The sequence below is a fragment of the Salvelinus namaycush genome, chromosome 3 (genome assembly GCF_016432855.1).
Source record: "Salvelinus namaycush isolate Seneca chromosome 3, SaNama_1.0, whole genome shotgun sequence".
Lineage (NCBI taxonomy): Eukaryota > Metazoa > Chordata > Actinopteri > Salmoniformes > Salmonidae > Salvelinus > Salvelinus namaycush.
In genome coordinates, this window is record NC_052309.1 from 25,019,701 (window position 1) to 25,041,990 (window position 22,290).

Consider the following 22,290-nt stretch of genomic DNA (forward strand, 5'->3'; position numbering starts at 1 on the left):
GACAATAAGAAGACACAGTGGCAGAATAAATTCAACCACGCCTTTATTTCATCACAAAACCAGAGAGCAACCTCTGTCCGCAAAGAATATTGCATGTAACAAAGAGTTACATTACCTACAGCATGGTCAAGCAAGTTAAATGTTTCCGACATTTTCGGACTACTAAATAACTATTGATTTAGAATTACGGAGAGTTACCTCAAGTCACAAAGAAAACAGGAGCTGCCTCCACTATTCCAGCGCCATTTCAACTTAAACATTTCAACATAATCAAATCACCTATGCTTAATCTAGTACAGTGACAACTAAAAGATACCAAAAACAATTTAGTCCAATCAATGTAAGCTAAATACGATGTGGCTGTCCATGGTTCTGATTTGTGTGTGCATACATTCGTGCAAGTAGAAAAACATGTTGACTCACCCTACTCGTAGAGAAACACCATTTCTCTTGATGCCATGTGATAGGAGAGAAGCCAAATCCAAACTGGCTTCCTTTGACATTTTGTGCCAGGACCATTCACAGTTGAGCTCACTCAGTTTTGCTCAACTCTGATTGACTATTATTGTGTACTTTTTTATCAAGGGAGGCCAAATGTTTGCATTCAATCCTGGGGCGGCAGGTAGCCTAGTGGTTAGAGTGTTGGACTCAAGGTTTGAGTTGACATATACACCCCCCCCCCCCTGGATTTATGCCCATTGGTTGAAAGAAAGGAAAGTGTTTATTGCATGAGTGAGCCCATAGGTTAATCAGCAAGAGTGGTGAAGTTGCCTTAGTGTGCCATGCTTATAGGCTGAAGTTAATAGGTGCGTGACAGTCAGCACATTTGCTAATAATAAAGGTGTGATGCTATGTGAATGAGAACATGACACTATCATATAAATACCTGCTATGCTGATAAGGGTAACATTATAAACATTACGATAGATACCTTCCATGCTTAAGAGGTAACACTATAAATGCTACCAAATAACTACCTGCTATGCTAATGAGGTTACATTATGAACACTACCCTATAAATACCGGCTAAGCTGATGAGGTAACTTTAAGGACACTCCCTTATAAGATTGAATCCCCGAGCTGACAAGGTAAAGGTTTGTCGTTCTGCCCCTGAGCAAGGCAGTTAGCCTAGGAACAGTGGGCCGTCATTGAAAATAAGAATTTGTTCTTAACTGACTTGCCTAGTTAAATAAAGGTAAAAAACAATGTCATACTCTTTATGACCAGACATTATCAGATAGATGGTCTAAACATACAGAGACAGAGGGGCACTGTTTCGCTCACTTGGATGCTTTCTTCAGTCAGAAACAATTAGCCTCTTGCGAAGTGAAGGAAAATTATGAAAACACAGAGAGATGAAAGACAAATGATTTTTATATGTTTGTTGTATTTTCTTCTTGGTACATTTTTTTTGAGGGAAACCTGGCTTCCTTTGGCATCTATGAATACACGCCACAAGCAAATAAAACCAACCGCGTGCCAAATTCATCTCGCGGGCTGCCAGTTGGGGAACCCTGCCATAAACTTTGATTTACATTTTACATACAGTACACACTCAGAAATACATTTATACATCATTATAAATACATTACACAGGAAGCCATCAAGATATAGTATTTTAATCAGTCTACACTGAATATACTTTTTAAAGATCTTATGTGCTTGATATACTGTGAAATACGCTTTTCCTGATATTGTGAGTTACACTAAGTGCAGGTTCTTGTGTTTTTTTGTTGAGAACTAAATAATTTATAAAGTCGAAGCAAATGAGACACAATTCTTTGAATATTTATTCTAGTCAGTGACCTTGACCTTGAGTAAAGGGCAAAGAGAGGAAGAGGGAGCGAGAGACAGAGAGAGGAAAAGTGGGAGGAAGGAGGGAATCAGTGATCTGTTGCAACACTTTAGGTCATGCATTCATCTTGTGAGAGTCTTGAATCATACTTGTCACAGTCTGTTAATGGCTTACCCTTACTTTAATGTTAACGTTGCAGGTACTTAGCTAGTAATGCTAACGTTGTCGGTACTTATGCTAAAGTTTATGCTTGTGCAGCTGTGCATGTGTGTGTGTGTCCTCAAGATGGAATGCCTGGTTTGCAGTTGCATGTCCTAAGCCCAAAGGGATATACTTCGTATTTGTAAGTAGGCATCTAGAATGTGCTTATAATAGTGCGTGTGTATACGTGAGGGTGTGTGTGTATGTGAGTGTATACGTGTTTGTGCGTGCTCTTTGGCTGCAGTAAATCAGTGTGTGCTCATCTCCTCTCTCTGGAGCAGACGCCGTGCTGCAGTAACGGCAGAGGACACCTACTCATCCAAGGGTGTGAGTGTTTTAGACTGAGGGTGCCTCTTGAGGCTGCATGGTTGTGAATATAAGTATGTTGAATGTATACTGTATGAGTGATACATGTGGTGCATGTGAGTGTGTGCATATCTGATGACTGTAGACCCAGGCTGAGATCTGCAGCACCCTTCTCTTTCTGCAGTAAAATAGTTTTTTTTCCACCCTCAGTTCTGGAAGCGTTCCCAGCACTGCTGCAGTTATTCTCTGGGGAGGAGACCGGACAGCAGAACACACACACACACTCACTCACACACACACACACTCTCACTCACTCACTCACTCACTCACTCACTCACTCACTCACTCACTCACTCACTCACTCACTCACTCACTCACTCACTCACTCACTCTCTCACTCACTCACTCTCTCACTCACTCACTCACTCACTCACTCACTCACTCACTCACTCACTCACTCACTCACTCACTCACTCACTCACTCACTCACTCACTCACTCACTCACTCACTCACTCACTCACTCACTCACTCACTCACTCACTCACTCACTCACTCACTCAGACACTTTAATTCACTCCACTTCCTATTGCATTGATCATGCTTTTAACTGGGATGAAGTTAATGTTAAAGTACACCTCTCTCTGCTCTATCTACTGCACCTTAGACCACATCTACTTGTCCCAGTCCCAACACACTGATAAGTGTCCCAGTACTTCTTGAAAACTTCCCTATTTCAACAGATTTTCAGAACATACATTTAGCAGAAGTTTTAGACCAAAAGTAGAAAGTACTTATCTGACAGATGAAAGGCAAAAAACAAATACATACAGTACCTCATGTGTCTAATATATTTTATCTGAAAGGGAAATGTGTAGATGGCTAATGAAAAGTTCTCCACACCCCCTCCTAAAGACTTTCCATAAATAGTTCATGACGCATGAAATAACATTCCTAATGAATAATAGATCACAATGCAACTAAATTGCAACAGAAGCAGAAATATGCTTTACTGGCCATTACCTGCAGCTGCCTACTTTGAAAGTCCAGTCACTATTTTCAAAGTAAGGTCAGTCAGGTACCCATCCAGTTAGCTAATAATTACAATAATAAAGGTCCAATTGAGCCGAGCAGCTGAAGTAGAAGAGTAGAGACCTGTAGGTCCACTCCTGATTCCTGACATGAGCTGTGAGGTCCAGACTTGTACTGACTCCCCACACTGCAATCCAAAAAGTGCAGGAACATAATGGGAGAGAGAGAAGGCAGGCAAAGGAATGAGATAGAAAAAAGACAGAGTAAGGATGTGTATAAAAGAGAGAGGGGGGGATAGCTCTCTCTGATCTTTAGCTGTGTGTCTTCTCTTCTACTGTAACTGTAGACCGGCGCAGGTGGCCTGGTTTTTGTTTTTTGCTTCATCATCTAATTTCTCCTCACTGTTGTAAGAATGCCTCTCTCTCTCTCTACATCTCAATATCGATACCTTGTTCATTCCATAAAGGGCTATTCTCAGGTTTTAATCATTTAGAATAGATTATCTTATTGATTAATTTTTAGTTTGCCACAAATGAACAAGTCCTGACAGTCTAATAGCACATAATGGGGGGTGTCTGAAAGCTGTAATGGTATTCTGTAATATGTTTATGAAAATAATGTAGTGATCCCTCTACTTTTACAAGTTGCTGACTAATCAGTGATAAAAGGAAGGATCGAATTAGAGAACGCAGTGGCAAGCAGTTTTCTAGAGTATAATGACTCCCAAGTACATTCAGTCAGGCACCAGTGGTCCTCTCTCATTGACATGTGTTGGGTACATCTATCATAGGATGTCAGGGGTGTCAACATGAGAGGAATATTGGGGGGGTCACCATGTTTTTTCACACCGTCTCATCTTTGCACTGCCAGCCATATTACGTTAGCGTAACGTTCTCATAACTCTGCAGTGACACTATGTTCACCGGTTTGACCTTCTGAGGCACACATCCCATCCCTCACACATACTCCCTGGCTCCTTGATTGCCAGATGGTGTACTCATGGTTATAGATGCTAATTATCCTGATGTACGGGAATATGACACTGTCGTTAGACCTGGTTTGGCCAGGCAGGGCTGGGGACAGCAACTAATCCAGACCCCACCACCAACACCATATCCATATCATCATGTGAAAACCTGGGAAGGAGAGAGAAGGGAGGGAAGAGGAGGGGAGAGAAATGTAGTCAGAGGAAACTCAACTGTCATAGTGTAAGGATGAGTACAGACAGAGATGGGGAGGGAGGAGAGAGCGGGAGAGCTCTCAAAGTCACATTCACATTGCAGATAAACACACACCCTCATTTATTCAGGTATAGACGTCAGATATAACAGGAGTAAAATATGTTCACGTTTAACAGCAAACATCTTCACTCTCAATTCTGTGATTTTGAAGCTATGCAGTGTAACTCAAGGGAGTGATTGATGAACGTATAGTTTTTTATTACCAGGACATTGTCACATACCGTATATCAATGTTAGAACATGTCATATCTATTTCTACATCCAGGATGTTTATAAATACAAGGTAGTGCGTAGAGGCTGGCGTGTCCCTGGCGCTCTGTTACAGAACCCCCTCCAACCTGCACTGCAGAACTTTCTCTGATCTCCACAAGCACTATGGCAAAAGTGCCTGCGTCTGCATTCACAGTCAGGAGAGGGGAGGGGGGAGAGAGAGAGGGAGGCAGACAGACAGGGAGGGGGGTAAAGAGGAGGAGAAGGCTAAGAAAGAGAGAGAGGGTGGGGGAGGGAGAGAAAGAGAGAGGGACAGGCAGGCACTGAGCCAAGAGAGAGAGTGCAGGGGAAAGTTGAGAGCAAGCCAGAGGGGCAGGCTTGCAGGCAAAGGGAAGAAGAAACTGGGGCTCTGCTATCCAGGAAGAAGAGAAAGGACCGTCCGAACCAGCAGCCACCAGCCACCAGGGTTACTGCAGCAGCACTCCTCCTGTCCATTCTCTATCTTGTTCTCTCTTCGCTCTCTTCTCTCACTCTCTCCCCCTCCTTCTCTCTCTCTTCTTTCTCTTCTGTCTCTCTCGCTCTCTCTCTCTCTTCTCCCTCTCCTTTCTCTTCTCTCTTGCTCTCTCTCTCTTCTCCCCTCTCTCTCTCTCTCTCTCTCTCTCTCTCTCTCTCTCTCTCTCTCTCTCTCTCTCTCTCTCTCTCTCTCTCTCTCTCTCTCTCTCTCTCTCTCTCTCTCTCTCTCTCTCTGACTGGGACTGCATCGTGCCTTTCTCTGCAGAGGAATCGCTGGCTGGTGGAATCTCCTTGACTGCACCCTGACTGGCTGTGCGCAGTGATTCTCCCCTGGCTCAGCTCCTCTGCTCTGCCGTGTGTTCTGACTCAGCTGTGCGGTGTAGTCAGCCTGCTGGTCCGGCTTCTCAGGGAATACAGCCACAGGAAGAGGTACGGTGCAGTACTGTCTCACGCTGCGCACACATCCCCTTTACTCTCTCTCTTTTTCTTTCTCCTCTCTCTCTCCTCTCTCTCTCTCCTCTCTTCCCCTCTCTCTGTCTCTCTCTCCCGTGTCTCTTCTCTCTATCTCTTAAATCCTCACGATTTCTGATCGTCTTTCTCTCAGTTTAGGAGTGCTCTCTTACCGAAGGATTATAGCTGATTGACTTAGTTCGTCTTGAGTTTGTATTTAAGTCTGTACCCTCTTCCCTTACCCCCCCCCCCCCCCCCCCCCACATGCTCCCTATTTCTCCCCTCCTGCTCGCCCTCTGTCTAACCTACAGTCTTTATGATAGGAGTGTCGGGGCTGGCAGGCAGACGCACCGCTACCAGGACTGGATAACAACACAGTGGGACGTGGTGCCTCGGTTGGAACCAGATCAGTCGCCCAGGCACAACAAACAACCAGACCAGGGGGATTCAGGTTTACACAGACCTGACCAGTTTCTGAGGGGATAACTCCAGCCCAACGGACCCTGGGCTGGATCCCACAGCAGGGGGTGTTTTGGACGGGATCGGAGTGCCATGGAGGTTCAGGGGAGTGGGCCTGAGGAGCCCAGGTCCAAGTATCTGTTGTCCTCACACACCACCTGGCCCCGGACCAGCCTGATCATCACTTTACTGCTCAGTAAGACTTTCTGTCTCAGTCATATATCCCTTCTCTTTCATCCAATCCTTCTCTCTCTGCACCTCTCACTCCCAGGTTGTCCTCTCTCTCTTTCTGTTGAGTAAAGTTTTAGCAATTTCCCCAATTCCGCAACCCCAACTGCCCTGTAGTGTGCTATGAAACATTTACTGCATTTGCGATCGGATGTAATTTTGCAGATTCTCCAGTTCCATAGAATAGACTCATTACAGTTCAAATCTTGCTCTCACTTCAGAATGGTAGGCAACATTGTGGAGGTTGGCTTTTCATTGTGTGGATTGATTGGTGAAATTTTATAGTTTAATCTCTGTGGTGGCTAGAAACTGCTGTCAGTTTGCATGCTGAAGTATGTTCGATGGATAACTAATCATACGTCACCATATAGAATGGGGATTTTATCATCTCAGTGTACATAACACCCCTCTGTTTCACAACCTGAATCCGAGTTCAGAGGTTTGTCACTAAATACGTCATCCAGAGTATTATTATGCAGGACCTATCAGTGGCAGCCAATTGCACAAGCATTCTATCATAGCAATAGTATTCATAAGAATTAAAAGGACTAAAATAATATATAGTGCATTCGGGAAGTATTCAGACCCCTTGACTTTTTCCACATTTTGTAACGTTACAGCCTTATTCTAAAATGGGTTAATACATATTTTTCTTCATCCATCTACACAAAATAACCCATAATGACAATGCGGAAACAGGTTTTTTTTGTGTGCAAATGTATTACAAATAAAAAAACAGAAATACCTTATTTACATAAGTATTCAGACCCTTTGCTATGAGACTCGAAATTGAGCTCCGGTGCATTCTGTTTTCATTGATCATCCTTGAGATGTCTCTACAACTTGATTGGAGTCCGCCTGTGGTAAATTAAATTGATTGGACATGATTTGGAAAGGCACACACCTGTCTATATAAGGTCCCACAGTTGACAATGCATGTCAGAGCAAAAACCAAGCCATGAGGTTGAAGGAATTGTCCGTAGAGCTCCACGACAGGATTGTGTCGACACATCCCTACTGTGAAGCATGGTGGTGGCAGCATCATGTTGTGAGGATGTTTTTCAGTGGCAGGGACTGGAATCAAGGGAAAGATGAACAGAGCAAAGTACAGAGATCCTTGATGAAAACCTGCTCCAGAGCGCTCAGGACCTCGGACTGGGGTGAAGGTTCACCTTCTAACAGGACAACAACCCTAACCACACAGCCAAGACAAAACAGGTGTGGCTTCGGGACAAGTCTCTGAATGTCCTTGAGTGGCCCAGCCAGAGCCCGGACTTGAACCTGATCGAACATCTCTGGAGGTACTTGAAAATAGCTGTGCAGCAAAGCTCCCCATCCAACCTGACAGAGCTTGAGAGGATCTGCAGAGAAGAATGGGAGAAACTCCCCAAATACAGGTGTGGCAAGCTTGTAGCTTCATACCCAAGAAGACTCGAGGCTGTAATCGCTGCCAAAGGTGCTTCAACAAAGTACTGAGTAAAGAGTCTGAATACTTATGTAAATGTAAATGTTTTTTATTTCTTATACGTTTGTAAAACATTCTAAAAAAACAGTTTTTACTTTGTCATTATGGGGTATTATGTGTAGGTAGATGAGGGAAAAAACGATTTAAACCATTTTAGAATAAGGCTGTAAGGGTAACAAAATGTGGAAAAAGTCAAGGGGTCTGAATACTTTCTGAATGCACCGTAAGTACTTTATTGATATCAGACATTACCAATTTAACACATTTTATTTTATATTTACAGTAAACACAAAACCAAGAGCTTTTGTGCAACATTGAGTTACTGTAATGAATTTTCTTTAGCTTTTAACTCTGAGTCAATTTTATTCCGGTTAACAACATTTCAGTGTGATGAGAAGCTCCTCTGTAGGCCCAGGTTAATAGAGTAATAATGCAGTTGGCTGGTATCAGTGGAAGTGCAGTGGGGTAATGGGGACTGGTCTGAGATGAAGTGAGGGATGGCATCAAGACAGCAGCATCTGCTATGTGAATTATTGTGGTCATATCATTAACAGCTAGACAGACTAGGAGCTGTCAGCCAGGCTCAGTCAGGTTCAGGTTCATGCTCTGAGGTTCTCACGCTCTGAGCCAACAGGACACGATTGCTGGGTCATTTAGGAAATGCTGTAGGCTCATAGTTTAGAGGATTTTCTTAGTCTATCAACATTTTTGTCTAAAATGTTGATAGAGTTCATGATGTGTGCTCAGTTCTGGTACTATGGATGATATAGTTGTACAGGTAGGTCTATGAGGTTTCGTGATAGAATTGTTCTTGAAAGAGACACATGTAGGTTAGAAAGTAGAGCATCACTGTTCCAGTTAGAAGCCTAGCACAAGGGAGAGCCTCACAAATGACAGTTTGGAAACAAAGTAATTACATAAGCAACCCAGTGGAGACTGCTTCTGACAGAATCCATAGGAGGGTCTAGGGTCAGGGTGCCTTTATTTTTCTGGGACAATCACCATGTGAAGTGTCCTGGGGTGTGATGTCCTGGTTTGGCTCTGATTGGGATTTGGTATGAGGCTGAGTTTTTGCTGGATTATCTCAACCTCACTGGATTTGTCTCTTACCTTGTTATTTTTCCATTCAAGTTCATGGCCATATCCTGTAGAACCTGCACTATCTTCAGTTACAGCTATATATCAATGGTCACCAAACAGCAGAGAAAATATATAGACACAGATGCAGGATTGTCACTAATTTCCACAGCCACAAAGTCATAATTATGACTAAACTCCTTCTACAATTTATCTTCTTAAAATCTGATTTTCAACCTTACCATAACCTTAAATTAAGACCAAAAAGCAAATTTTTGTAGCCAATTTTGACTAAGCTGTGGAATCTGATTTTGTGGCTGTGGTATCTAGTTGAAAACCAGATGCAGAATCACAATGCAGAGTTACAGAGAAAGACAACGAGCGAGGAAAAATGAGAGCGGACCAAATAACAGTGAAAGAAATGAAAAGTGGAGAGAGACAGAGACAGAGACAGACAGACAGACAGACAGACAGACAGACAGACAGACAGACAGACAGACAGACAGACAGACAGACAGACAGACAGACAGACAGACAGACAGACAGACAGACAGACAGACAGACAGACAGACAGACAGACAGACAGACAGACAGACAGACAGACAGACAGACAGACAGACAGACAGACAGACAGACAGACAGACAGACAGAGAGAGAGAGAGAGAGAGAGAGACAGACAGACAGACAGACAGACAGACAGACAGACAGACAGACAGACAGACAGACAGACAGACAGACAGACAGACAGACAGACAGACAGACAGACAGACAGACAGACAGACAGACAGACAGACAGAGACAGACAGACAGACAGACAGACAGACAGACAGACAGACAGACAGACAGACAGACAGACAGACAGACAGACAGACAGAGAGAGAGAGAGAGAGAGAGAGAGAGAGAGAGAGAGAGAGAGAGAGAGAGAGAGAGAGAGAGAGAGAGAGAGAGAGAGAGAGAGAGAGAGAGAGAGAGAGAGAGGTGCGTCGCGTCGCGTCGCGTCGCATCTGCCCTGTGGGTCGTTCCATTTAATTTCAGCAAGTCATGACACCCACTATCTTTGATTATTCTGAAATAATTTCTGTAGTTAGAAACGAATAAGATTAGCATTCCTGCAACATTATTTTAATGAAAAATCATTTGAACTCTGAGAATTTAAGCTAATTGATTGCATCCAAATTGGCCATTTAAATGTATAGGATTCATATAATATTAAATAAATATAGTACCTAACATTACTCTAACAATGAGTAAAACATGAGGAATCCAAAGATATTGTCAAAAGCCAGCCACGGACACCCCACACCAATCCCACCCTAACAATGAGTATACAGTAATAATTTCTCTGTCTGACAAGTAGTATGGAGCTGCAGCTCTGAGTATTGTTTCTTCATCCTAGGCAATGTGTTCTCAATGTGTTCTCCTCCTTCAGAGAAATTAGACATTGAAGTTACAGTAGGTTTATGTTCCAACCCACACTACCGTTGAAAAGTTTGGGGTCACTTAGAAATGTTAAAGATTAAGATGGGCATAAGGACACAGACACTGGACAGAGGAACTCTGCCTAGAAGGCCATCATCCCGGAGTTTCCTCTTCGCTCTTGACGTTGAGACTGGTGTTTTGTGGGTACTATTTAATGAAGCTGCCAGCCGTTTCCAGCTACAATAGTCATTTACAACATAAAAAATGTCTACACTGTATTTCTGCTCAATTTTATGTTATTTTAATAGACAAACATTTGCTTTTTCAAAAACAATGACATTTCTAAGTGACCCCAAACTTTTGAATGGTAGTGTACATCTTGATATTATCAGGTTCTAACCACTAGATGGTGCTGTTCCCCCCACCCTCAATGTTAAAGGTATAGTTCACCCAAATTACATATTAGTGTCCTTATCCTGTAAAGGCGTCAGCATGCTTCAGTTATATATATTTGTTTCTATGTACCTGCACTGTTGGAGCCCGGAGCATCTGCTTCCCTGTACATGTCACTACTAAACAAACTCTAATGTTATTATTATTATTTTTGTATTTTACCTGCTTTTTCTCCCCAATTGCGATCTTGTCTAATCGCTACAACTCCCCAACGCGCTCGGGAAAGGCAAATGTTGAATCATGCGTCCTCCAAAACATGATCCGCTAAACCTCGCTTCTTAACACCCGCCACCTTCACCTGGAAGCCAGCCACACAAATGTTTCGGAGGAAACACTGTTAAACTGATGATCGAAGTCAGCCTGCAACTCCTGCCACACAAGCGGTTTCTAGAGCGTGATGAGCCAAGTAAAGCCCACCTGGGCAAATCCTCCCCTAACCCGGACGAAGCTGGGCCAATTGTGCGCCGCCTATGGAACTCCCGGTCACCATAACCTGGGATCGAATCCGGGTCTGTAGTGATGCCTCAAGCACTACGATGCAGTGCCTTAGACCGCTGCGCCACTCGGGAGGCAAACTAAATCTAATCTAAACCTAGTAATATCAGGATGTAGGATGGGACGTAAACCTAACAGCTTCAAATACATAAAATTCATTGGGAATAGATTACAGAGGATGAAGAAACAATTCTCAATACTGCAGCGCCATCCTACTTGTCAGGCATAGAGAACTGATACTGTATTCTTTTTGTTTGGGTGGGATTGGCGTGGGTTGTGGGAGGTAGCTTTTGGACATTTCTTTGGATTCCCCATGTCAACAAAACAATGTTGCAAAAATGCTAATCTAACAACAGAAACAATTTCAGAACAATCTGAGATGTGTGTGAGTTTCTGCAGCATCACTGTGCTGCATGGGGCAGTGTGTGTGAAAGAGAAAAAGAGGGAAGGAATCGGAGTGAAAGAGTAATTTTGCTCCCTGTGCAGCGCTCCCTGGAGTTTACAGCCATGTATTATCCCAAACTGCTTGTCTAAACCTGACCTTGAGTTGGTTATTGATGTGTCACACAGCTGAGGTGTGATGTAAAAACAGAGAGGGAGGAAAAATATTTAGGAATGGGGGCTGTAGAGGGACAAACAGAGCAAGAGAAAATGGGATAGAAAGGGACAGCCAGGACAGTTAATACTATTGTTTAGTGAATTCGAGGAGAGGACAGACTGGGCAGAGGTGGAAAGTATGTGAGCAGCATTACTGTATAGTCCCAGTGATGGCATGTAACCAGACTAACCATCTATCATCTTTAGGTCCACTTGAGAAGTGTTGGTGTCGGCATTATCTGGATTGTGTTAAAGAGGTGGTGGGACCTGCGTTATTTGGATTCCCTTAAAGGGGAGATGAGCCCGAACTAATTAGCTAATTACTGAGTTTAATGGCCTCACAACATCCCAAACACACAAACTGTACATACAGATGTAGGATCTTAATTTGAGCAAGTTTGCTGCAGCAACAGGAAATGTAAATGATGTGGATAATAAATTGCCATTTTTGTAGGGGTTGATACTTTTATTTCAAAGGGGAAATTACACACTGTAGATGCCTTTTTTAAACCTCACAAGTTAAACATTTCCTGCTTATGTTATTATTAGTATCACATTGTTGGATTTAGAGCTTGCAAGAAAAACATCACTGTAACATTGAAACTTGAGTTCTCCTGCAACAGGGTGATCAAATGAAGATCCTACATCTATATGTAGGAATAGCTCTTTTTTTACCCCCTGTCCCATCCTTCTTTCCCCTTTCACCCTCCCTCTCACTACCGCTAGACTGGGGGTCTGTGCCATAAGATTACTGCAGACCTAAGTGTGTGCGTACGTTTGTGGCGGATGTGTATGCAAATGAAAGTACGGAAGTGTATATACTTGTCCTGTCTTATTGCAATATGCACATTCTCTGTACAATAGTTAAGCGTGCAGTTTCTCATTTGCTAAGAAGCATCGGTCAATACTGAAGCCACTTCAAAACTCTAGTCTGCATTACCAACATGAATCTTGGCCAAACAGTTAATCTCACCTCCAAAACACTTTATACTGTACATGCAAAAAAATAAGCTAGTTCGACCATAACTGGCAACAATTCTCACTCAGAAAGCAACGTTGTCACTCATAACACACTGACCTTAAACACACTAACAGGGAGCATTACATAAATTAACTTTTCTTTGAATGATTTCACATAAATCAATATTTCATTAGAATAACACCTTTTCACTTTGACTGTTCTAAAGTATATGTAACAAGAATGAATCAGAAATGCCGCAATTTGCGTCAATAGCCTTTATTTTTTCTATATCTTTGCATATAGTCATTTACTTAAGTTGAAACAAAACATTCCTGAAATTCCAGGGCTGCAATAATAATAAAAACATGTATAGTAGAATCCCTCATTGTACAGTACTGTGAGGGTTTTAGTTCTCCTTCTCTCCTGCATTTGGCCACAAGTTCTCATCAACATCACATTTTGTGTCTTCTCTGGCGATCTTGGAAAGTATCTTCTGGAATATCTAATCTAACCCTGGCAGTCTTCAGGAGAAGTGTCTCCACACCCCACATTCATGGCATCCAGTAAGGACATCTGGCCATGTGGATGGTGGTCATAAACCTTCCACCTCCACGCAGAGAAACTCCTCTATGGGGTTTAGGAAGGGAGAGTATGGAGGCAGGAATAGTACTGACATCCTGGGATGTGCAGCAAACCAGTCTGTGACTGCAGCAGTTTGGTGGAATGCCACATTATCCCACACAACAACAAAGGTAGGGGAGTTTCTTGCCCTTCTTTCCTCCGCTGCCACAAGTCAATTATGCAGGTCATCCAGAAAAGAAACGAGCCTCTCTGTATAGTAGGGGCCAATGAGTGGTTGTGTAACAGCAACATTGTGATGTTAGCTCCTCTCGGGCCTGGGACATCCACGGTTGATCTGTACAATCAAATTTCATTCCTCTGCAGCATGTTTTTGCCAGGTTGAATCCAGCTTCATCCACAACGAAGAATGTCTGTGAAGTTTGCCTGACTTCCATCTCCATTACTCTCTAAAATACAGTAAATCCACAGGTTTACAGTACTTTACATTATGCATAGCTGTGTATGTACCCTCTTTGGTTATTGAACAGACATCTTACCTGGACATATTGATACCACAGTTCTTTCACATGTTCACCATTTCTCTGAAAGGGTACAGTGTACAACTGCTTCATCCTTATTTTATGTTTCTCTAGGACTCTTGCAATTGTCGTTGTGCTGACCGTATTCACATTCCTAAAAGTGATATTGTCTGCCAGCACTCTGTCCCGAATTTCCCGCAGTTTTATTGCATCGTTGCCAATTACCATGTCAACAATGGCAATTTCCTGCTCATCTGATAATATTCTGCCTCTCCCTCCTGTGGGAGGCAACCTTTGGATCCTACTGAAAAACACAACAATCAGCATATTTCAAAATGTCAGTACATGTAAAAATACTGTATTGTACTGTAATATGTAGTTCAATTATCATTGAAGGATGCACATCTCACCTGCTGTTTTGCTGGAAAATTCGTACTATTGAATGCTGCAGATCAGGTATCAAGGTAAGACCCAAGTGCAGACTGTGTGAAATAACAATGTTTATTGCAACAGGGGCAGGCAAACGACAGGTCAAGGCAGGCAGGGGACGATAATCCAGAGTAGGAGCAAAGGTACAGGACGGCAGGCAGGCTCAGGCAGAGTTCAGTAATCCAGAGGTAGAGCAAAGATACAGATCGGCAGGCAGGCTCAGGGTCAGAGGCAGGCAGAATGGTCAGGCAGGCAGGCTCAGTCAGGACAGGCAAGGGTCAAAACCAGGAGGGCGAGAAAAAGAGAGACTGGGAAAAGCAGGAGTGCAGACTGATGGCGCCGACAGAGATGGTCGCCTCACTTCGCGTTCTTAGGAAACTATGCAGTATTGTTTTTTTTAATGTATTATTTCTTACATTGTTACCCCAGGAAATCTTAAGTCTTATAACATACAGCCGGGAGGAACTATTGGATATAAGAGCAACGTCAATTTACCAACCTTATGACCAGGAATATGACTTTCCCGAAGCGGATCCTCTGTTTGGGCCACCACCAAGGACAATGGATCGGATCCCAGTAGGTGACCCAAAACAATGGTGCAGACGGAGCGGTCTTCTGGTCAGGCTCCGTAGACGGGCACATCGCTCACTGCTCCCAAGTATACTACTCACCAATGTCCAGTCTCTTGACAACAAGGTAGATGAAATTCGAGCAAGGGTTGCCTCCCAGAGAGACAGAGATTGTAACATTCTGTTTCACGGAAACATGGCTCACTCAGGATACGTTAGTCGGTACAGCCACCTGGTTTCTTCACGCATCGCGCCAACAGAAACAAACATCTCTCTGGTAAGAAGGGCGGGGGTGTATGCCTTATGATTAACGAGTCGTGGTGTGATCATAACAACATACAGGAACTCAAGTCCTTTTGTTCACCTGACCTAGAATTCCTTACAATCAAATGCCGACTGCATTATCTACCAAGAGAATTCTCTTCGATTATAATCACAGCCGTGTATATCCCCTCCAAGCAGACACCTCGACGGCCCTGAAAGAACTTCATTGGACTCTATGTAAACTGGAAACCACATATCCTGAGGCTGCATTTATTGTAGCTGGGGATTTTAACAAGGCTAATCTGAAAACAAGGCTCCATAAATTATCAGCATATCGAATGCGCGACCCAGGCTGGCAAAAATTCTGGATCATTGCTACTCTAACTTCCACGACGCACACAAGGCCCTCCCTTTGGCAAATCTGACCACGACTCCATTTTGTTGCTCCCAGCCTATAGACAGAAACTAAAACAGGAAACGCCCGTGCTCAGGTCTGTTCAACGCTGGTCCGACCAATCTGATTCCACGCGTCAAGATTGCTTCGATCACATGGACTGGGATATGTTCCAGATATCCTCAGACAACATTGATGTATACGCTGATTTGGTGAGCGAGTTTATTAGCAAGTGCATCGGTGATGTTGTACCCACGGTGACTATTAAAACCTTCCCCAACCAGAAACCCTGGATTGATGGCAGCATTCGCGCAAAACTGAAAGCGCGAACCACTGCTTTTAATCATGGCAAGGCGACCGGAAACATGACCGAATACAAACAGTGTAGCTATTCCCTCCGCAAGGCAATCAAACAAGCTAAGCGCCAGTATAGAGAAAGTAAAATTGCAATTCAACGGCTCAGACGTGAGAAGTATGTGGCAGGGTCTACAGTCAATCACGGATTACAAAAAGAAAACCAGCCCCGTCGCGGACACCGATGTCTTGCTCCCAGACAAACTAAACTTCTTTGCTCGCTTTGAGGACAATACAGTGCCATCGAACCATCGCAGGGCTGCCGGCCCAGACGGCATCCCTAGCCACGTCCTCAGAGCATGCGCAGACCAGCTGGCTGGTGTGTTTACGGACATATTCAATCAATCCCTATCCGCTGTTCCCACATGCTTCAAGAGGGCCACCATTATTCCTGTTCAAGAAAGCCCCATAGCACTCACTTCCGTCATCATGAAGTGCTTTGAGAGACTAGTTAACGATCATATCACCTCCACCCTACCTGAGACCCACTCCAATTTGCTTACCGCCCCAATAGGTCCACAGACGACGCAATCGCAATCACACTGCACACTGCCCTAACCCATCTGGACAAGAGGAATACCTATGTAAGAATGCTGTTCATCGACTACAGCTCAGCATTTAACACCATAGTACCCTCCAAACTCACCATTAAGCTCGAGACCCTGGGTCTCGACCCCGCCCTGTGCAACTGGGTCCTGGACTTGCTGACGGGCCGCCCCCAGGTGGTGAGGGTAGGAAACATCTCCACCCCGCTGATCCTCAACACTGGGGCCCCACAAGGGTGCGTTCTCAGCCCTTTCCTGTACTCCCTGTTCACCCATGACTGCGTGGCCATGCACGCCTCCAACTCAATCATCAAGTTTGCAGACGACACTACAGTGGTAGGCTTGATTACCAACAACGACGAGAACCCCTACAGGGAGGAGGTGAGGGCCCTCGAAGTGTGGTGTCAGGAAAATAACCTTGCACTCAACATCAACAAAACGAGATGATCGTGGACTTCAGGAAACAGCAGAGGGAGCACCCTCCTATCCACATCGACGGGACAGTAGTGGAGAAGGTGGAACGTTTTAAGTTCCTCAGCGTACACATCACGGACAAACTGAAATGATCCCCCGACACAGACAGCGTGGTGAAGAAGGCGCAACAGAGGACAAGGGGCAGTCAGACAAGGTTTCGACTCTAGACACAAATGGTGGGAAAAATACAGAGGGTACGGGGCTTACAGAGGACAAACAGCAGAGTGGCTAATGATCTTGGAGTGGGGGGAAAGGTCTTGGCATCTGGGGGTGTAGCCGCGGAAATATAGCGGCGTGCCAGCGCCTCAGGCTTGACCTTCTTGGATACCGGTCGGTGCTGCAGAAGCGAAGTGGCCTTACTGAACCCCTCCTGGAGGTTCTGGTAATCTGCGGAGCGGTCCGGGGCAATTTCCAAGCCCCCAGGAAGACGTCCCAGGGCAGGCAGAGCTGACTTCAGGCAATGAGTGTGGCAGGACGGACTCCAGCCCACGATGGCACCAGTAGCTCAGTCAATGGAGGGATTGTGTCGTTGGAGCCAAGAGAATCCCAATACCACGGGAACCTGCGGAGACTCAACCAGAAGGAATTTGATCGTCTCGCTGTGGTTCCCCGACACTCGTAGGTTGACGGGGGTGGTCTGGTGGGTGACCTGGCCTATAGATCGCCCGTCCAGCACTCTAACACCCATAGGAATGGAGGGGTTGAGTGGGGATGCCCAGCTCGGATGCTAGGGTAACGTCCATGAGACTCACATCGGCCCCCAAGTCGATGAGTTCCTGGAGAGACTTGGACTGGTCACCCCACAGCAGGGTGGCATGGAGAGGGGGGCGAGTAAGGGGAGAAGAACAATTATCTTTAAGACCCACCAGTGTACTCACTCCAACGAATGAGCTAGATCTCTTGAAGGAACAGGTATCCACAAAATGACCGGCAGTACCACAATACAGACAACTCTAGTCTCAAGTCTGCGTATGCGTTCGGGCTGGGGACAGCCCTGCCGAGCTGCATCGGCTCGGGAAGAGGTGAATCGGCAGTCTCCGGAGGCTCTTGGAGGGACTCGGGTAAGCGTGGATCCTCTCCGACGTAGACGCCGGGTACTTCCAGAGTTCATCAGCTGCAAGTTGGGATCCCTGAGTGAGTGTGGAACTCCACCGCATAGTCTGTCACACTGAGGGTGTCCTGCCGATGCTGGAGTAACTTCCTGGCAGCCTCTCTCCCGGACTCCGGAGCCTCAAACTTTTCTCCCCCCGCCACGTATACCTCCAGACTGAGGCAGACGGCAGATTCTTGTTTCAACACTGCCGTGGCCCAGGCGAGTGACCTCCAGGACATCAGCGTAATAATGTACGCTATCTTCGAGGGGAACGAAGAAGGCTGCAGCTCAAAAATCAGGGAACACTGGGAGAGAAAGGCCCGGCAGATTCTGGAGTCTCCATCGTAGCGCTCTGGGGGATGTAAGCGGGGCTCCCGGGAAACCAGGGTGATGGCGCTGCTACCAGCCGGGCCACAGAGGGGCTGGGAGGTTACCGTCGTGGTAGGCTGCCTAGTAGGCAACCCACGGAATTGCTCTCGCAAGGCTAGGTCGTGACGTTAGGCCATGGCCTGGAACCCTTCCATCAGACCGCGAAGCAACTCCTCGTGCCTACCAATTGTGGCTCCTTGGGAGGAGATGGCATTGTGGAGCTGGTCCAAGTCTGCTGGGTCAGTCATGGCCAGTTTGTACTATCAGGTATCAAGGTAAGACCCAAGTGCAGTCTGTGTGAAGTAACAATGTTTACTGTAACATGGGCAGGCAAACGACAGGTCAAGGCAGGCAGGGGTCAATAATCCAGAGGTGGAGCAAAGGTACTGGACGGCAGGCATGCTCAGGCAGGCAGGCTCAGAGTCAGGCCAGGCAAGGGTCAAAACCAGGAGGGTGAGAAAAAGAGAGACTGGGTAAAGCAGGCACTGAGACACAAAACCGCTGGTTGACTTGACAAACAAGACGCACTGGCACAGACAGAAAACACAGGTATAAATACCCAGAGGATAAGTGGGGAAGATGGGCGACACCTGGAAGGGGTGGAGACAAGCACAAGGACAGGTGAAACAGATCAGGGCTTGACAGCACCCTTAAACCGGCCTCTCTCAAAGAGAGACCATGGTTTACAACAACATGATCAATAATTGTGGCCCTTATCTCATCAGAGACCACCGCTCTTGGTCTTCCTCTCCTTTGTCCTCTACACATTCTCCCTCTCCCTGCCACTCTTCTTTCCCCACCAACCTGTCTACCTTGATCCATGTTTCCAAACTAAATCATTCTGAAGCCGTCCTCTTTTGTCTGTTTGGTAATGAGACTAAAAACAGGACACTTGGGTAGGCTTTCAGCTGAAATTGCAATCAGCTGTGTTTGGAATGATTAAATATTCTGCTGAGATGTTCTATATGTTTCAATCTAGTTACTGCAGAAATGCATGACATTTGCCATCATTCTGTTTTGAATGTGTTTTTAACAGTTTTAGAAACAGTGTGTTAGCATTTGAAAACATGCTGCAAATATATAGTTTTGCAGGTGGTGGAGTATGATTGAGAAAAGAGTTAATTGATTTCGGAGAATGTGGTCATTGAATGCATTTTGTGTGAAAGCAATGAAAAATGATTCACAGTTTGGTCCACATACACTTCTGTTTCACTGACTGTGAAGAGTTTTGACAATGTGATTTCAGTTTTGACCAATGCATGTTAGCGATTGAAAAAAACTAAGTGTATGTTTCATTAGTAAAATGGGTAATCGTTCATATATTTTGCTGTTCCTATCCTTCTGTCAGTAACTATCTGGGTTAAGGTCAAAGGGAAGACATCAGAACCAGATATGATATTGACCCTCAGTTTAGGTCAGACATAGGGCTCTATTTAATCCGTATTGCTATTCAGTGTTACAGCGTGATTGAAATTTAAAGGCAATGTTCCCTCGTTAGCGGAGACTGCATTCACGGTAAACGCTGCAGATGTCGGCTCAATAGGAAATGTACTTTTACATTTCTTTCAGCGATACAGGTTGAATAGAGCCCGTAGTCTTCAAATCCGTGATAGTTGGCAGGATCAGTTAAGAAGGGATAGGGGTAGAGAGGATTACAATAGACATCAGTCAATCATTCTTTGACAGCTCTACAGTATGTCAATGGATGAGCTATAGTAACCTGGGAATGGGCCAGGGATGAGTACATCTCTCTCTCACACAAAGTGCAGCACAATTTGACAGGATTGTAAAAGAGACGAGCTGGCAAGTTATGCACTTGTTAAGTAAAATAGATGATATTTCGGGAAGAATTTAATTCTGGAAACAGTATCCATTGAAATGTTGAAACCACATGAGTAGACTGTGTACTTTCATTTCTCACTCAGGTGTGTGTTGTCTTTTTCCTTTCTGTATTTGTTAGTAGTATTGTGTACTACCTTTTAAATGTTCCCCTGCCCCCTCCCTCCCAGGTGTGTGGTCTGCTCAGGGCCTGGAGATGTCCACAGGGAAGGTCCCGTTCCTGGAGGCGTTGAACGGCAGTACTGTGATTCTACCCTGCACCTACGCCAGCTGTATCGGCATCAAAAACCTCTACTTCAACTGGCAGTACAACGACAACGGCACTATGCAGAAGGTGGGTCAGAGCTGCCCTGGCCCACTGCAGCAACAGCAGCCACACAACAACTACTGTCATTTATGTCAGCTCAGATCTCACACTGATAGCGGCAGGGATATTCAAAGTCAGTGTGGGGAGATCATATTTTCAAGTGTTCTAATTTGTGGTGAAGACCCAATGATTTTTCTGCATCAGTAAGTGATATCTCTAATGTGAGTGTTTTGATTGGAGTTGTGGTCAGATATTGTGAGTGTCAGATGATTGTCGACTGCCTGGTCCTCTCAGGTGTGTGAGTCTGTGATTCCGTTAGACGGGATGGATCCCCATCCAGTGAGTATCTACCGGGAGCGGGTGGATTTTATCGGCACCGGTGATCACAACAACATCTCCATCCTGCTTTGGAACATCACCTTTGAGGACGAGGGCCAGTACACCTGCTTCGGACGCAACCCCAAAGAGAAGGGCAAGAACCACAGCGCTATCTTTACCCTTGTCGTGGTGGACGAGTGTGAGTATTAACTAGCGTTCTCTTTGCTTTACTGCAGGCAGATCATATACTGTAGGTCCTCTGGTGCTGCCAATGGGCAGGGCGGATACTATATGGACCACAACGTCTAGATGTGTTGTGCTGTAGACGATGCACTGTAGGTAGGTACTGTTTGTCTGATCAGCCTCTACCTTCTCCTCTCCCTGGTTCCTTCTCGGCAGTACGAGTGGTGGACAACACTCTCACCATCATAATTGCTTCTGCAGTGGGCGGAGCCATCGCCCTGCTGATGACTTTCATGCTGGTGAAGAACTTCATCCTCTTCGTTCTCTTCAAAATCGAGGAGAAGAAGTGAGTAAGACAGATAGGGCCACAGAGAGTAGCCAACTGGCCATCCACACAGAGGAACACCTTTAGCACATCTTGCCTCCAAACTGTAGTAAAGCATTAATAATGTTGGGCTACAATGTCAAATACGTAGAAAACGCAGGTGTCTCTTCTAACCCTCCTCTCTCCTCTGCTCCTCTCGTCCACAGAAAGATCGAGTGCCTTGTACAATCTTCCTCAGCAGATGAAACAAACAATGTCTCAGGATCCAAAACTTCGAAACCAACGACACCAAAGAAGAAATGAGAGTACTTGCATGTATGTACAACCATATATAAATATACAGTTATATCTATGCATATATTTATATGCACAAACATGTGTATGCACTCATGTGACTCCATGGGCAGGTTTCTTGGGCAGGTTTTTTGGACTGAGAAGCACGTCTGATGGAGATTCTTCATTGAAAGTGTTTGTTAGTCCAATAAGCTTAGGCTGTGTCCGGGAAACCACCCCCATATGTTCAAGTTGATATATTGTTTAAAAAAAAATCTTAAACCTAGGACTGTTTTTCATATGATAATAAAAAAAAAGAGATTCATTGAATATACGCTTGAGACAGGGAATAACGCGATGTAATAATGTTGTTTAAACTGTGCTGGATCCTGCTCCTCTCTTCACCAACCGCACTACCCTGGGCTTAACTGAAACTGTCTACAAATTCAAATATTGTGTTTTGTGGAAACACACAGTCTAATTCAATCTCCAGTGACATTCTTCCACTTCAGATTCAGCTTATTCAGTAATGCTCTGATTCACATAGAGTTTAG

General features: G+C 44.8%; 1 protein-coding gene across 1 annotated transcript; it reads left to right on the plus strand.

Moving 5' to 3' along the window:
• The first annotated feature begins 19,883 nt into the window (after nucleotides 1–19,883).
• On the plus strand, nucleotides 19,884–21,766 carry LOC120043741 (sodium channel subunit beta-4-like). The gene is made up of 5 exons (XM_038988305.1): nucleotides 19,884–19,905; nucleotides 20,501–20,664; nucleotides 20,932–21,154; nucleotides 21,355–21,484; nucleotides 21,670–21,766. The coding sequence occupies exons 1-5, from the start codon at nucleotides 19,884–19,886 to the stop codon at nucleotides 21,764–21,766; spliced, it is 636 nt and encodes a 211-aa protein (XP_038844233.1).
• The last annotated feature ends 524 nt before the right edge of the window (nucleotides 21,767–22,290 follow it).

Excerpts from the sequence above, each read along its gene's own strand:
- LOC120043741 (XM_038988305.1), top strand. The coding sequence starts at position 19,884 with ATGATATTGACCCTCAGTTTAG. Across the intron at positions 20,665-20,931 it reads ACAACGGCACTATGCAGAAG|GTGTGTGAGTCTGTGATTCC; the intron begins GTGGGTCAGAGC and ends TGGTCCTCTCAG. Across the intron at positions 21,485-21,669 it reads TTCAAAATCGAGGAGAAGAA|AAAGATCGAGTGCCTTGTAC; the intron begins GTGAGTAAGACA and ends TCTCGTCCACAG.